General features: G+C 31.8%; 1 protein-coding gene across 1 annotated transcript; it reads left to right on the forward strand.

Moving 5' to 3' along the window:
* The first annotated feature begins 869 nt into the window (after positions 1-869).
* On the forward strand, positions 870-7,753 carry LOC111919706 (jasmonate-induced oxygenase 1). The gene is made up of 3 exons (XM_023915288.3): positions 870-1,519; positions 1,612-1,942; positions 7,283-7,753. Exons 1-3 carry the CDS (start codon positions 1,002-1,004, stop codon positions 7,529-7,531), a joined length of 1,098 nt encoding a protein of 365 aa, XP_023771056.1. The 5' UTR covers positions 870-1,001; the 3' UTR covers positions 7,532-7,753.
* The last annotated feature ends 9,974 nt before the right edge of the window (positions 7,754-17,727 follow it).

Below are 17,727 nucleotides of genomic sequence, written 5' to 3' on the forward strand. Positions count from 1 at the left end.
TGAATGAATGATACAAATTGAATTTTTTGTTGATTATCGATGATGTTGTTTTAATGATGCTGAGAGTATAATTAATCGTAGATGTTGAAGATATGTTCGTATTCAAACATAATTGAAGGTTGGATTGATAGAGCAAAAAACGAATGAATTTCAACTGTTTACAAGTTTGCCACCGTGTCCTTTATGTTTAGAGGCTAATTAAATGAGTGGCTGAGAATGATTCCCGCATTCTCAACATTTTTTATTTTCTCAATTGAACCCATATATATATATATATATATATATATATATATATATATATATATATATATATATATGTACTAGTTTATAACCCGTGGGAACCACGGTTATAAAATTAATCAAACTTTTATAGTAAAAACTCAAAATTATTAATAAGTTATTTTAAATAAATTATTAATTTAAGAGATATTTTTATTATTTATGTGAAATTATAATCATTGATTCAAATAAATATATAAAATTAATTTTTAATATATATTAGATATTTTTTATTTGTGAATTAATGAAAATAATAATTTAAAATTTAAAATTTAAAATAGAATCACATTAATAAGGAGGTCTAATAAATTTAAAATAGAAAACTAATAAATTAACAAGTGGCAATACATTAATTAAAATATCTAATATATATATTAAAAAAAAAACCACATTTTTTTGTTATTTTTAGTTAAGGCATTAAAGATTTTGGCTATTAGTGGAAATAAAGTAACGGACGGATGGAGGTTTAATACAATATAAGTTTGACTTTGACTAGAGTAGAGTGTCTGTTAGCAAAACCCTTTACATTTTTTGTAAAACATGTTAAATGTTATGATGTCATGTCGGTCTTGTTTTCTACGAGAGTATTGATCCCTATCCTCACCGTCAGCCAGCCCCTACAATCTCCTCCTTATTAAAGCACACAGCCTTCAACACCAGTCCATACTCACAACTTCATCTCTTTTGCTTTTATCTACCATTCTAATTATTCACACATTAACATGATCAACTATCCAAGCGATTGGCCCGAACCGGTTGTCCGGGTCCAATCCTTGTCAGAAACCGGAGACACTGTCATCCCAGACCGTTATATCAAACCGCCACTTGAACGTCCGTCTCCGTCGTTTAACAGTACAGGATCATCAGACAACTTAAACATCCCTTTGATCGATCTTCATCTTTCTGGACCCGTTAACCGCGACCACCCTACAATCCAAAAGACCACCATGGATGAAATCTCTTTAGCATGTCGTGAGTGGGGATTTTTTCAGGTGGTAAATCATGGGATTCGTCCTGAACTGGTTGACGGTGTTCGTGAAATATGGAGGGAATTCTTTCATCAACCCATGGAAATGAAGCAAGATTATGCAAACGCACCCACAACTTACGAAGGGTATGGTAGCAGATTAGGGATGCAAAAGGGTGCAATTCTTGATTGGAGTGATTACTTTTTCCTTCACTATCTTCCTTCAAATCTTAAAGATCATAACAAGTGGCCTTCACAACCACCTTTTCTAAGGTATTCCTTTATTTGAACACGTCTCTAATTAGTATTTACATATATAGATTATTATATTATAGTTGCTTTCACATCTTTTATTGTATATGTAGGGACATGGTGGAGGAATATTCAAAGGAGATTGTGAGGCTCGGTAATATTTTGCTGAAGGTGTTCTCGATAAACCTTGGGTTAGAAGAAGATTATCTGCAAAAGGCATTTGGTGATGGCGACATAGGAGCATGTTTGAGAGTGAACTTCTACCCGAAATGCCCACAACCCGACTTGACCCTAGGATTATCCTCACATTCGGACCCAGGTGGTATGACTTTCTTACTTCCCGATGAGAATGTTACCGGGCTCCAAGTTCGAAAAGGTGGTGAATGGATCACAGTAAAACCGGCCCGACATGCAATAGTTGTTAACATCGGAGATCAAATCCAGGTATTATATACCTTCTACTTCTATACTTTATGAGTGGTTTGGTATGAATAAAATATAATCATGTAAAAAATATAAAACGTACACAAAGATATATATATATATATATATATATATATATATATATATATATATATATATATATATATATATATATATATATATATATATATATATATATATAGGAATGAGTTCTATGGAAAACAAATAAGTAGGGCAACATCTATCGGAACCAAAAATCAAATGACACGTGTCCATTTCTTTCTTCACAAGTAATGTATTGTGGAAGTTATTGTGTAAGTGATGTGTTGTCATGTTTTCAATGGTTTAAATGTATGTTGCCCTAATCATTCATTTTCCATATATATATATATATATATATATATATATATATATATATATATATATAGAGAGAGAGAGAGAGAGAGAGAGAGAGAGAGAGAGAGAGAGAGAGAGGAAAACAGAATAGAACTGTTTATTGTTTTTCTTAATGGTAAGCAAGTTCAATTAAAAACTTGAAGAAAAGAAAAAAGAAACAAATATAATATGGAATTTAATTTAATTATTATTTACACTATGTAATAATATTTAATGTCAAATCTCCCCATTAAAGGTGTAGCAACCTTACTTTAATGCATTTTAAACTAGTTGCTTAAGTTTTGATACCAGCTAGCTGTTTCGTGGGGTATTTTGGCCCAAGTTTTTTGTCTGGTTAACAAGTTGATTTGTATTAGGTTAATTTTTGTTGTAAAAAATTTATAATTCTTTTTAATAAATAAAGGTTTTTTTAATAAATGAAGGTTTTTTTTTGCCACATGTCAATCTTTCATGTGGTATTTTTGAAATAAATATTATCTACTTATCAAATTTTGGTTTGTTTCAATTTTTAAAATTAAAGTCATATACTTATATATATGTAAAGTATTAAATATCATATATATGATATTAAATTGCAATCAATATGTTTCTTTTTTATTTTAAAACTATACATTAAAAAATATTTTCTATTTACACTTTAATATTTAATCTTTTTAAAATCAACACGTGTATTACACGGGTTTCACACCTAGTCCTTCTTAATAAATGAATTTTTTTACCACTTGTCTTCTTCTCTTTTATTTGGACATATGTCATTTTCTATAATTTTTGCATTTTCTCTTTTCCATTTGTCATTTTATTGTATTTTTCATTTTATTAAATTAAAATTTCATATTTAATATGTAAGGTAATATATATGTAAGGTATTTATTAAAAATGGTATATATATATATATATATATATATATATATATATATATATATATATATATAATGTACTCAATACATTAAAGTCTCATTAATTTTAATTATTCAAAAAATTTCTCATTTTTCTTATAAATTATAACTTTTCAAATTATCAAAATTTCATATTTAATTTTTTTAAATAAACTCATGTAATACATGAGTCTCACCCATAGTATTAATAATATTCAATTTTATGAATACTTTGTCAAAATAATAATGAAAAATTTAAGTTTATATTACATATTTAGCTATCGTACCCTATCTAACGTATTTTAAAGTTCTTGATAGAATTTAAGTAATGAATACTTTGCATATTTAACCTAATTTTTACTTGATATGTTTGTGAAATAATTTATATACAAAAACCAGATTTGGTATATATTGATATATAAAAATATTGATATATAAGAATAGTGTCGTAGTCGTATTATTAAATGTGTTTTGAACAAAATAAAAAACAATTTTTTGAGATATGGTAAGAGTTGGGCAAAATAAAGATGTAAGTGGACACGTACTTTAATTGGAAAAAGAGAATCTGTCGTTATTTATTATTTAATTAATATATTTGGTAAATAATAAAAAATATAAAAAAAAAAAAAAAAAAAAAAACAGGTTTTTGACATGAGTATTTGGTGCGGGTATGTCAAAATTCTCATGCAGGGTCATTATCAATCTCTCCATAGCCACTAAGACTCAAGTGAGTGGTATAGAGTTTGGCCTTATTTTTTTTTTTTTTTTACACATAGTCATCTTTTATGCGGTTTTATGTGCGGTTTGGCCAATTGATTTAACTATATATATATATATATATATATATATATATATATATATATATATATATATATATATATATATATATATATATATATATATATATATATATATATATATATATAGAGAGAGAGAGAGAGAGAGAGAGAGAGAGAGAGAGATTAGATAACAAATTTGTTTTTTGTATTTAGGTAAGAAGCTTTTACGATATATATTATTTTGGAAAACAAACAATTGAATCATTAAATGAATAAAAAATAATATTATTTATGAAAAAAAATTCTTGGAAAAACATTTCAATGAATAATAATGCATTTTTACGATGATTTAGACATTTAGTTGATACTCACTAAATTGTTATAAAAATGATTTTTTTTTCAATTTACTTAAAAATAAATCATAAAAATGTTTTTTTATGATTTTTTTTAATCATCTTACTTTTAGATAATCTAATAATTCATTTCATTTGTTTGTTAAAAAACTAAGTATATAAATTCTTTTAGGACTTTTTCAAAGATTTTCATTGATTTAATGTCAAATTTTATAGTATTAGTATTTGTTCACTAGGGATCGGTTTTTTAGGACAATAATTGATTAATTTCCATGATAATGTATGAACAAAATAGAATGTTGATCTTTAAAATCTTGTGGGTGTAATCACATTTTTTAAATTATATATAAGTTTATTTTTAATTTTATGTTTTTTCATTCACAAATTATTTGTTTTAGAACGGTTAATATAATGGAACTTGAATCATTAGCTTTTGAGTATGATATATTTCTACTACACTTGATATTGTTAGGCTATTTCTCACATTGAGAATTATAAAGCATTTGGTTTCACCAATTAAGTACTCATGATTTAAATAATATGATTACAACCGTAAGATTTTTAATCATAATTACTCATAAATTCTAACGGAGCAAAAATAAGGAAATAATATCTGAATATTATAGGAACACAAATTTTGTGAGAAAGTCAAAACGGAAAAATCAATTTTAATATATATATATATATATATATATATATATATATATATATATATATATATATATATATATATATATATATATATATATATATATATATATATATATATATCATTTTTAAAGCACAAAAAATAATAAACGTTTTTGTTGGTTTTTTTTTTGTATAAATTAAAGCACTAATCTTTAAATTATAAATGTTAGAAAGAAAAAAATTCAAAGAAATTTTTTATTTTGGTAAATAGTAGATCGAATGTGTATGTATACGTGTAAAAAATAATGAACTTTAATATTTTTGTTTTTTTTTTTAAATAATGCTTGAAAAAAATCAACATGTAGGCATATAATAAAAAAATATAATATTTGAAAATAAATAAATTGTGTAGTTGTATATCGATATATATCATTTTTAAAACATAAAACTCATAAGCTTTGACATTTTTTTTTAAAAAAACTAAAACCCTAAAAGTAAATTAAAAAAAAATAAAATCATTCATGCATATAGACCGTGTAAAAAGACAATATTTTCAAAGATTTTTTTTGAATTGCTATTTAGACCACTTTTTACAAAAAAAACATTTTATTTATAATTCTTGTTTTCTATATTTTTTTTAAATGAGTACTAAAAGGTTTTTTTTTTTAAATAATAATAATAATAATAATAATTCATGCATGGATATTTTCCTTTTTTCCTTCATTTTTTAGGTGTCTATGTTTTTTAATTGAGGTAAGAATCTAAATCGATATTTATTATTTTTTATAATATAAAGTATAAAAAATGATATAAATATCTTTGTAATTTTTGGTAGGAAAGTAATAAATTTGTATATGCATATTTTTTTAACGAACCAACATAATGAATAATTAGATGAATGAAAAATAAGATGATTCATAAGAAAAAAAATCCCAAAAACATAATAATTTATTTTTCAATAAATTAAGCAAAAATTCATTTTTATTACAATTTTAATAAATAACAACGAAATCGTTGCAAAATGAATCATTGATATGTTTTTTCATGAATTTTTTTATGAATCTTGTTATTTTTTTATTCGTCTAATGATTCATTTTCTTGGTTCACCATAAAATTTGTACTTAAAACTTCTTACCTTCCTACCGAAAATTTCATTCTTACCAGATCTCTCTCTCTCTCTCTTTCTCTCTCTCTCTCTCTCTCTCTCTATATATATATATATATATATATATATATATATATATATATATATATATATATATATATATATATATATATATAGAATGGTAAGCCAATGTGAACATAAAAAGCAATCAAAAGCATTGTTATCAATAATTACATATTTTCCCCTATTAAATATAGGATTAAGAGTAAAGAAAGTTAATGGTTCCAAGAATGTGAACAAATAAAATAATGTGGCACTTATTCGTTTGGATTAGTATTCTATTTATTTTAAATTTTAAATTACTTATTGGTGGAATATTTTAAGAACTTACATAAGAGTAGGGGTGTTCAAAAATATCCGTATCCGAAATTCCGATCCGAAATTCCGAAATTCTGAATCCGAATTATCCGAAAAATCGGATATCCGAAATTTCAGATATCCGAAATTTCGGATATCCAATTTTTCGGAATCGGAATTGGATAATGCTTTTCAGATTTTTCGGATAATTCGGATATCCGATATCCGAAAATTTTGGTTTTATTTTATACATTATTTGTTATTTTAGTCGCATATGTCTTATGATATGAATTTTAGTAACTAAAACATATTGATAACACCCTTAATTAAATACCTATATTACTTCATATTCCTTTCTAATTTAAAAATATGTATTTTTCACTTAAAAACTTCATATGTTTTTCAAATTTTAACAAAATTTCAATTTTTCGGATATCCGATTTGGTATCCGATTCCGTATCCGAAATTTCGGATATCCGAAATTTCGGATACGGAATCGGATACCAAAAATCAACTATCCGAAATTTCGGATATCCGAAATTCGGATATCCGGTTATGAACACCCCTACATAAGAGTATTATCTCTCATCAGAACATGCAAGTATTGTAATTATATAACTTCATTTTCATAATATATAAGTTGAATTACATACTTTTCAGGATAATTATATCTTTTTTACTGAACATTTTACGTATTCAATTAATAATCAAATTGTTTTTCTATGAGTTCGTGATGAATAAATTTTTAAAATTAGTTTAACATATGAAATGAAAAAAAAAAGTTGTCCGAATTATAGAAAGTATGCATTATGTGTAACTGTAAAGCGTAATTAAATTTATGTATAATTGTATATATAATTTTGTAGATTTTAACCAATGCGATATACAAAAGCGTGGAGCACAGGGTGATAGTAAACCCGGATAAAGAAAGAGTTTCGTTAGCCTACTTCTTCAATCCAAAGTGTGATGTACGTATTGCACCTGCATCAGAGCTCGTTACGTTGACGACACCTGCCCTTTACCAATCAATGACTTACGATGAATATAGACATTTTATCCGAACTAAAGGCCTACAAGGAAAATCCCAAGTCGAGTCTTTAAAAATTTCAAAATGAGTCATTTTTTTTGTTTAACGAATCTTGTTCTTATGACTTTTTACTTTTTTTCATGATAAAAGGATGTGTCCATACAGATTTGGGGCTATACACAAAAGAAGAAAACAAGGCTAAAATTATGTAAAAGAGGATGGTCTTTTTGTTTTTTGGTTTTTTTTTTAATGGAGCCCTTATTATAAATTTATTCGTAGATCGTTTTTTAATGATTTATTTATTTTCTCACTTCCAAATGGATGTCTTCTAGGTACAACATAATATTATTTTAAATTTATAAAACAATGTCAATTAAAAACACAAGTAAAGGAAACAAAAACATCTAGTCGTTAACTTGTGATATTGAATCATTTTAAGAGCACGATAAGGATTTTCTAGATTCTAGCAACAATAGTTTCAAAACTTGTGATGTTAAGGTTTCAAGTTACCTACTAAAAATTAGAAAGAAAACATATAAATCGACTTTTTATCAGAAAACTTAACTTCAAAAAGCGAAGACAATAACAAAATCTTACAATTTACACGAATCAAATTAACATGAATTGGAAATGAGATTAACACGAATTAGATGAATACAAATCACAAATCAGAGTGATGTTGTCTGAAATTAAATTAACACAAATACATGATTGACTTTTAAAAGAAGTGTAAAATCAAATTATCATAATCGATGTATTAAGAAAGATTGAAATCAAAACCAGAAAACATGAATTGACATCGGAATTCAAAAGGTTGCATGAAAAAAAATCATAATTGATTTATTATGAATCTATTTTTTGTTACCATTGAAAGAAGCATAATTGATTCATGAAGTTTTTCAATCATTAATAAAAAACCCAATATGATGATTATTCCAAAAGAATTACAACCCCCTTAATATTATTCACTATTCTTCGGCTGATTTTGTTTTGGCTTAAGTTTCTTTCATTTTTCCATTTGGCCGCTATCATGGGCGGAGTTTTATTAGGGAGAGAGGGGTTGTGCCCCCGTCCTAATTTTTTGGTTACAAATAGTCCTTATATTTTAATTTATGTCTAAAAATATAATATTAAAATATATAAAAATGGGCCCCACCTATTATTGATATGACCGTGGCAGAAGTCGGCCATCGATTTGGTGCACTTCAGGAAGAAGGCTTTAGAGCTTAGGCACTCGTTTTTGACTATTTTGATTATTATTAAAATAAGGTTTTCTATATGATTGGTCCATTTAGGTTTATGGGCTAAGCTAGTTGGGTTTAAAGAAGCAAAATTAATTATGGGTCGATGTGTATCAATTTAATTATACACTACATAAGTACACAACTCATTGTTAATTTTTCTTTTTGGAATCAACAATAGTTTACTAAGCATAGCACAACCTAGCACGGAGCTAGATTGCAAAAAAGACAAGGAACATTACAAAATATTAAAAGGAGAACAACATTAACTACCTTTATTATAATTTCCAAATTTGCCCATAAATTTTATCAATCCAAAAGATGGTCTAAAGTCTCCAAAACTCCATTATAAAGGGTATAAGGTGAAAAAGCAACATTCACACCTCTATAACAAAGGGTTGAGGTGATGTCATCCATGCAAGCTTTTCAACGATCACTAAAACTTGTAAGTGGACTATATTCACCCAAACAATGTTATTAATAAGAGGTGTTAATAAAGGAACTATCAATAAGATTTCAAAGGATGTCAACTCTATAGGAACCATCATGAGAATAATTAAATTTCCAAACATCACTGCTAGAAGAAAAATTAAAGGAGCCGACTCTCAACAATAATTGACCTAACTCCGAGATCTCGATAGAGGTGTAAGGCCTTTTTTCTACACTCAAATAAAGCATTTGTTTGAGATTTTATCATCAATAAGGGCATATTTGCATTTTTCCAGTGCAAAAAGGGTAGGAAACCGAACAGAAAAACTCCATGGTCAAGCCAACCATCTGACCAGAATAAAATTTCTTCTCCTGAACATACAGAGCACGGAAAAATTCTATCGGAAGCAATACCAATGTTGTCAAGCTCCGCTTTCACCTTAATGATGTTGCTCCAAGTGTCCAATAACGATTTCAAAGTTAAGTGTTTCATTGATTTCCTGGATAAGTTATGAATGTTAAATATAACGTGTTTCCAGAGGGATTTTTTTTTTGTTTTGAGCCTTCATATCCACTTGATCAAGAGAGTAAAGTTGATAGCCCTTAGCAAGCCCACACCAAGAGCTTCATTGATTTTTGAAGTGAGAACCTTAGACCAAGAGACCTAATGAATTTTATTTTTCTCCTCACATTCACCCCATAGGAATCACCTTCATATTTTTTCAAGTGACTCAATTACTCCAATCGGGGATTTAAAGATTGAGAAATAACGAAGTGGAAGGCTATCGAGAATCGCCTTTACAAGAGTGAGACGACCCTCGAAAGACAATTTTTTTGATTTCTAAGTGGATAATTTAGGTTGAAAGCGATCAATAATAGGTTTCCAATTCTTTTTAAGGCTCGTATTATCCCCCACTAGAACCCCTAAAAAGTTGAAGGGGAAAGAAGCCATATCACAACCAAGGACCCTATCACAACTAGCTAGATCACAATCATGAACACCTATTATTGATCACTTTCAAATGAAAATGTATTAAATTCAATACTAGTTAATTCAAATGGATTAGAAAAGAAATGTTTATGGGAATTTAATTAGTAATAAAATGTTAGCACACGCCCTTCTACTCTAATAAATGAAAATGACTTTGCCACATGTCCTTCTCTCATAAGATTAGCCACATGTCATTTTGTCATAATTTGAAATATATTTATTTTCCACTTGTTATTATTTTAATTTTCATTTTCAATATATCACTAATTACTTTCCATAAATTAAAACTACCATAATGACTATCAAATTTTAAATTTTAAATTTTAAATTTCAAATTCAATTCCAAATAAATTTACAGTTTAAACCTTTATGTTTAATATTTTGTTATACTTAACCCGTTTAGTACACACTAAACACATAATTTTAATTAATTTATTCTTTGCATGTTTTTTTCTAATGATTTTCACTTATTTCATTTTCAAATTCAAATAAAATTTCTATTTAATCGTTCGTACTTAACATTTTGTTTTAATCAACCCGTATATTATACGAGTCTCACAACTAGTTATTAACATAAAAGTACACTTCACTAGATTACGAGACTATTAACATTGTGAAGCTAATAACTTATTGCTATATACATTAAAAGGGTCTTTGTTATATAAGTTAAAAGGGTTCGACCGTTTCTATTATTATGAATTAAATGGATTATCATTAATAGTCAATGGATATTGATCCTTGAAGAATGAAAGAACTTTTAAACAAAAATGAAAATATGGTTATTATGACCTAAATTAATATTTTAAATTATTAGGGCTAATAAATGTGAATAAGGGTTGTAGTAAATACGCGTAGATGTTTTTATTTAAATCAGGCTAATACCCATGTACTAGAGTTGATACATTAAAATATCATAGATAATAGACAAAATTGCAAAAATGGTCCCTGCGGTATGTATTTTTTTGGGGTTTTAGTCCAAACCCCGAGTTTTTTGGGTTGGTGGTCCTTTTGAGCTACTTTGCTTGCAGTTTTGGTCCCTGTCCAAACTAAAAAGACTATTATACCCTTAATGAATTTATTTTTCATTTTTCTTTCACTTTTTAATATTATTATTATTATTATTAAATATAAAAGTGGGTCCACTCTCTCTCTCTCTCTCTCTCTCTCTCTCTCTCTCTCTCTCGTTGATTTTCCAGATCAATAACAAAACACACTCAGATTTTTCCACGTTTGTGAAGAACTTAAACATGAACCTTTGAATTTCTTCAAGCCTACTCAAGAACAAGATAAACAAGACCAGGTGTAACAGACCAAAGATCAACACAACCCTTTGTGAGCCGCCGGAGACGCTAGCCATCTTCATCAGTAATCCTCAACTTTCCGGCAAGAAGGGTTTCAAGATCTTCAGCTCCATCTTCAACGCCGCCACCACTACTGATCAATACAACCACCACACCCAAAAGATATGCCCACAACCACTGGTCAAATCGCCACTAATGTTGAGCCTGTTTGAAAACCCTCATATCTGAAAGTCGATGTCATCTTGAGCTCGTCATCATTACTAGAGACAAACCAAGATATGAAGATTTAGGTTTTTTCCTCCAGCACCACTTCCATGTTCTTCCCTTCAAAAAACTTCTTTCTTCCCTATAAAACATTGGATCAAACTTAAATTCGAAGGCAAAACAAGATCGATGTATCTAAACAATGTTGTTAATAATTGGGGAAAAAAGACTTATATAAGTAATATTTTGTAAAATCAGTGTATATATACAGTGGGTGTCCACCTCTGGCTCTGCTTCCACCCTCTCTCACTTCTTTCCAACAAGCTCTCAAGCTTCCCTTTGTAATTATGCATCTATATCATCCCGGCACCGGTGGTGGCCGAGATGGGTTGTTTATTGACGTATATGGGTTTTTTTTTCGGTGAGTATTATGCCTTCTAGGTAAGTTAATGATTTTGGGTCTAGGTGATGCTGGTGTTATGTGCCATTTCACCATCGAACTTCTTGTTGACATTCTTGTCTCGCTGCTTCTTTAATCACATAAAGGGTTTTGAAACGAATTAAAGAAGGAAATTTTTTTTGGTATACGTTAGAAGTATAAAATAGTCCTGTCCATGTTAATTTCATTGGATTTGATTGATTTTGTGGAAATTTGGTTAGGAAAAAGATGAATACATTTTGGAAATTTTGTATCGATCTGAGTTTTTGTTCTAGCGAAGAAAGACGAGAGAGAGAGAGAGAGTATGTGGGCCCTCTTTTATATTTTTGGTTATTAAATTATTAAAACAGATATTAAAAATGTAAAAATAAAAATAAAAGGGTATAATAGTCATTTTAATTTTTGGAGGGACCAAAACCGCATACAAACTAGGCCAAAAGGACCATGAAGCCAAAAATGTCGAGGTTTGGACTAAACCTCAGAAAAAATGCATACCACAGAGACCATTTTTGCAGTTTTGTCTAGATAATAACCAACAGATAATCATTAATCACATATTTACAATCACTTTTGTATACAACATTGGATAATATAACATTTGACTTTGAGTTGTATTTATTGCATTTAGTCAAATCATGTTCTAAATGTGATAAATAGCAATGTACTTTTATTTGTATGTCTATTATAACATCTTACTTTAAGTTCTATTTACTCTTTTTTTTTAATTTAATTTTATTATATTCTTTTAAGCATTGCACATCGAAAGTATAATGTCCTTTAATTATGTATAGTGTCTCAAATTCAATAAGTAAAATACATAAAAATCAAAACCAAATTAAGTATTTGTAACATCCATAAATTTCGAGTCAATTTAAAATTTTTTAAATCATTTAAAACCTTTCAGTTATTACAATTTGTTTTCAAAATAGTTTAAACATCAGAGTTCCCAAAAATCATAATCATCAATCGAGGAAGTGTACGGTCACGTCTTTGCCTTCCCGCGGCCATCCGTTGAACCTGAAACAATAAACTGAAACTATTAGCCCGAAAGCTTAGTGAGTTACCCCCAAAATACCCATACACACAATAATACACATACAATAACAAACAACATACTATGGGTCCAATCATCCATCGAGATGGTATACCCCAGGCCCTCAACCACTGGGTTGGAATGCCAACATACCGATACACTTCACATAACACATATACAACTAACAACATGTACTGGGTCCACAGCTTTACGGACCGGATTAGCCCTGGGCCCATAATGTGAGTCTGGATTGTAACGACCCAATTTTATCAAGAAATTTTTTCGTTTTTAATTACTCAAACAATTCCCATAATTCATAATTTCCAAACCATTTGTTTTCCCAAATCACAATTATTACAAACTCAATGTACTTTTGAAAACATCAGATAGTCCCATCACACAAAAAGAGAGGTAGAGTGCACGCCACGTCATCACGCCTTGCCTTTGCCCTTCGGCCCTGAAGTACCTGAAACAATCAACATCCTGTAAGCGAAATGCTTAGTGAGTTTCCTAGAGCATACCACACACACAAACCACATATCATATCTCCTGTTAGCTATAAAAGCTACACATATATCACGTAAGCCATGCATACATGAAACCTGTGAAAGTGCCATGGGCTATCCCACATGGTCTTTGCCTAGGACTGCCATGGGCTCCCCCACATGGCCTTACATCCAATGCCATGGGCTACCCAACATGGTCTTCACCTAGGACTGCCATGGGCTACTCCACATGGTCTTACATCCAATGCCACGGGCTTCCCCCGGGGTCTTCATATATAATGTGCAACCACATAACAGAACACAGAATGTCTACCACATATGTCATAATCACATAATGGGTCGGCCTTGGTGCCTTAGAACCATAGGTATGGTGAGAAGACTCACCTGTCACGAATGTTGAACTGACACTTTGCGACCAAATGTACCCCACAGGCTGCTCCACGCAACTGCCTAAAAAGTGTCATAAAATTTCCATTCATTTTCCCAAAGTCCATCCTGGTCAACTTCAGCCAAGGTCAAGTCTACAGTCCATGTTGACCCTAACTCGCCGAGTTTCCCAGAATAACATCTACTCGCCGAGTCATCGAGGCGACTCGTCGAGTTCATACAGTCTTGATTGATAATCTAAGGTCATTCGTCGAGTTCCCTTGCTTGACACTCGACACGTCTACGAACATCCAACCCTTGTGGAAATCTTACTCGACTCACCGAGTTGCTCCTTCAACTCGCCGAGTTATAGGTAACCTTCATCCGACCCGTCGAGTTGTTCATCCAACTCGCCGAGTTCTAGGAAAAATTCATCGGGCTCGCCGAGTTGTTCATCCAACTCGCCGAGTCCATGTCTGCCTTCAAATGACTCGCTGAGTCCTTTCAGATCCCAAGCCATACAGACAGGGGCGGAACTAGTGTAGAGCCAAGGGTAGCCCGTGCTACCCCTTAAAATCATCCTAGAACTGTGAAAAAAAATCATGTTGCAGACGTGCTATTACCAGATTGCCAAAGTGCTACTGGGACAGATCGTAGAAGAAAGAGAATGAGGGAGGTGCTCCAACGGTTTACAAGTAAAGATGCCCCCAATAGTTAAGAGACGAGCACAGAGGGAAATTTGATTTCTCCCATTTGAATCGAAGGCAACCCTTGTTTCTCCAATTTCAAATCGGAGCCAGACGGTAACCTTGATATGATTCGGTAGTTCTAAAATTTAGATTTCTCACTTTGGCCTACACACGTTCCATTGATCAATTTTTATACCCACATTTGCTAAATCACCTTCTTCTCCGTTAATAATTATATATGTAAGATTTCACCTATCTTAACACTTGATTCCTTGAAGTTTTGTCCATTGGTTATATATTTACATTAGATATCCATTTTGCAAAATCTATCCCACTGCTATTTTAAGGGAAAAAGATGTTGCACAATTAGGTGTACCAACTTTATATTTTTTATATTCTAGTTTGCTCCAAGTCACTTTGGTTCTTCAATTCTCACTAATTATTTGGTCTTTTACTCCTTTAATTTGTTGCACTTCTTCCAAAGTGCTTGTGCATGAAAGTTGATTGTAAAGGAAGGAAATAAATAATCGTATATGTCTCTCTGTTTAATGTCATGAGTATAGTTTTAAATGTGGTGTTTGAATTTGGTATGCCAAGTGTTTGTGAAAAGTCTTAGTTTGATATTTAGAAAAACCTTACAAATTATAAGTATTTTCTTGACTGTTGTCAAATCCGAATAACTAGATAAGGAATTAAGACAAAATTGATTGTAGATTTTTTATTTATTTAAATTGAAATCCAAACTGAATTGTGTCTCTACTATGATAATTGTGTCTCTACTATGATAAATATGATTCATTGAGTTTTATTTTTATCTAAGTTACAAATACATGCATTATATCTTAGCAAGGTATTACTACTGATGCAGATAGTCTATTCTGGTTAGGGCCATTTCTGGAAATTATTTGAGATAGTTAGTTGCATCAGAAATTCACAAAGTTTACTAATGTATTCTTTTGTATCATGTTATGCTTATAAATTTCATTAAACTAATGTATTCTTTTATGCTGCAAAATAGGCATGTATTGGATTTTTTGTGCTATACAGACCCTTTTTGAGCCATGCAAAGCTTCCAAACTACAGATCTAGGCTTCTAAGGCATGCTTTCCACGTAAAGTTGCAAACTTTACGTGCATGCAAGGCTTTAAGGCCCTAAAATAGCAAATCTAAGCTTGGAATGGGGTCATACACTTGAGAGAAGGTACATGCTAAGCTCAACTGATAACTTTATGCATCTTAAGGCCAAAAGGAGTTCAGATCTGAAGTTACAACTTCAGATCTTGCCTTAAACACAAAAGCCATTTCTTAGAATCCATGCACAAGAGGGTTTTGGGTGGAAATGAGCCAAGAGACAGCTTAATACCTTCAGAAAGTGCTCCAAAGAAGTAGATCTAGAATCCCCAGGATCCCTTGCTCCTTCTAGCTTGATTCCTCAAGTGATTCCTTCACCAAATCCTTCCTTCAAGCTTTAAAATCACCAAGAGCACACTCACACTCGATCAGGGTTTTAAGGATGTATAGAGCTGTAAAGGGGAGGCCAAGGGAGGCTAATGACCCTTTAAATAAGGTGCATGGCCCTGGAATCTAGGGTTTCATCTGCCAGCATCTACTCGTCGAGTACCATAATGGACTCGGCGAGTAGATCATTAAACCCCCGCGTCCAAACCCGCTACTACTCGACGAGTAGGGAAGCCAACTCACCGAGTAGGTCCTCCAAGAATCCAAACCGAAATGTTATTATCAATACCTGAGGATCAGGGTGTTACAACTCTCCTCCACTTGAATTAGGCTTTGTCCCCGAAGCCTGCTGGTCCAAACAACTCCGGATAGAAGCCCCGCATATCACTTTCTGGTTCCCAAGTCCATTCGGAACCCTTTCGGTGCTGCCATTGCACCTTTAACAACTTCACTTCTTTATTACGGAGCTTTTTCGTCTTCTGGTCTAGAATCGCAACTGGTCTCTCGACATAATTCAGGCTCCCATCCAACTGAATGTCGTCCAAGGATACGACTGAAGACTCGTCGGCAACACACTTCCGTAGCTGAGACACATGGAAGGTGTTGTGAATCCGACTAAGCTCCTCTGGGAGCTCTAAACGATATGCCACCTTGCCCACCCGGACGATGATCTTGAACGGGACTATGAATCGAGGCCCCAATTTGCCCCTCTTGCGGAACCGGATAATCCCTTTCCAGGGTGACACCTTCAGTAAGACAAAGTCTCCTTCCTGAAATTCGAGGTCTGAACGACGCCGGTCCGCATAGCTTTTCTGACGACTTTGTGCGACTCGCAATCTATCGCGCACCTGCTGAATCAATCCGGTGGTCTCGAGTACCACCTCCGTGCTCCCCAAAACCCGATGTCCAACCTTATCCCAGCATACTGGGGTCCTGCACCTCCGTCCATATAACATCTCAAATGGTGCTCGATCAATACTGGCATGATAGTTGTTATTGTATGAAAACCTTGCCAGTGGGAGGTACGTATCCCAACTCCCTCCGAAATCTAGCACCCATGCCCGCAACATGTCCTCCAGTGTCTGGATCGTCCTATCACTTTGGCCGTCGTTCTGGGGGTGATATGACGTACTAAAATGCAGCTGGGTACCCAGTTCCTCATGGAACTTATTCCAAAACCTGGATATAAATCGACCATCCCTATCTGAAACCACTGATACCGGCACTCCGTGCCTAGCCACTACTTCTCGAACATAAATGTCTGCGAACTTCTCTGCAGATATACTCTCGGAGATCGGAATGAAGTGAACACTCTTCTTCAGTCTATCCACAATTACCCATATGGCATCGACTCCCCTCGTTGTCCGTGGTAGCTTCGTGATGAAATCCATAGTTATCTCTTCCCACTTCCACATGGGAATGGGTAATGGTTGAACCTTACCATGAGGTCGCTGGTGCTTGGCCTTGACCTTCCTATAGGTCAAGCATCACTCCACATACCCGGCAATCTTCCGCTTCATGCAGGGCCACCAATAGCTCATTCTCAAATCCCAATACATTTTTGTCGCACCTGGGTGTATAGAAAATTTGGACTTATGCGCCTCCTCTAACAATCTCTGCCTCACTC

The sequence above is a fragment of the Lactuca sativa genome, chromosome 8 (genome assembly GCF_002870075.4).
Source record: "Lactuca sativa cultivar Salinas chromosome 8, Lsat_Salinas_v11, whole genome shotgun sequence".
NCBI lineage: Eukaryota > Viridiplantae > Streptophyta > Magnoliopsida > Asterales > Asteraceae > Lactuca > Lactuca sativa.

Coding starts and splice junctions, on each gene's coding strand:
- LOC111919706 (XM_023915288.3), top strand. CDS start 1,002: ATGATCAACTATCCAAGCGATTGGCCCGAACCGGTTGTCCGGGTCCAA. Junction 1,520..1,611: donor TCACAACCACCTTTTCTAAG/GTATTCCTTTAT, acceptor TTGTATATGTAG/GGACATGGTGGAGGAATATT. Junction 1,943..7,282: donor ACATCGGAGATCAAATCCAG/GTATTATATACC, acceptor ATAATTTTGTAG/ATTTTAACCAATGCGATATA.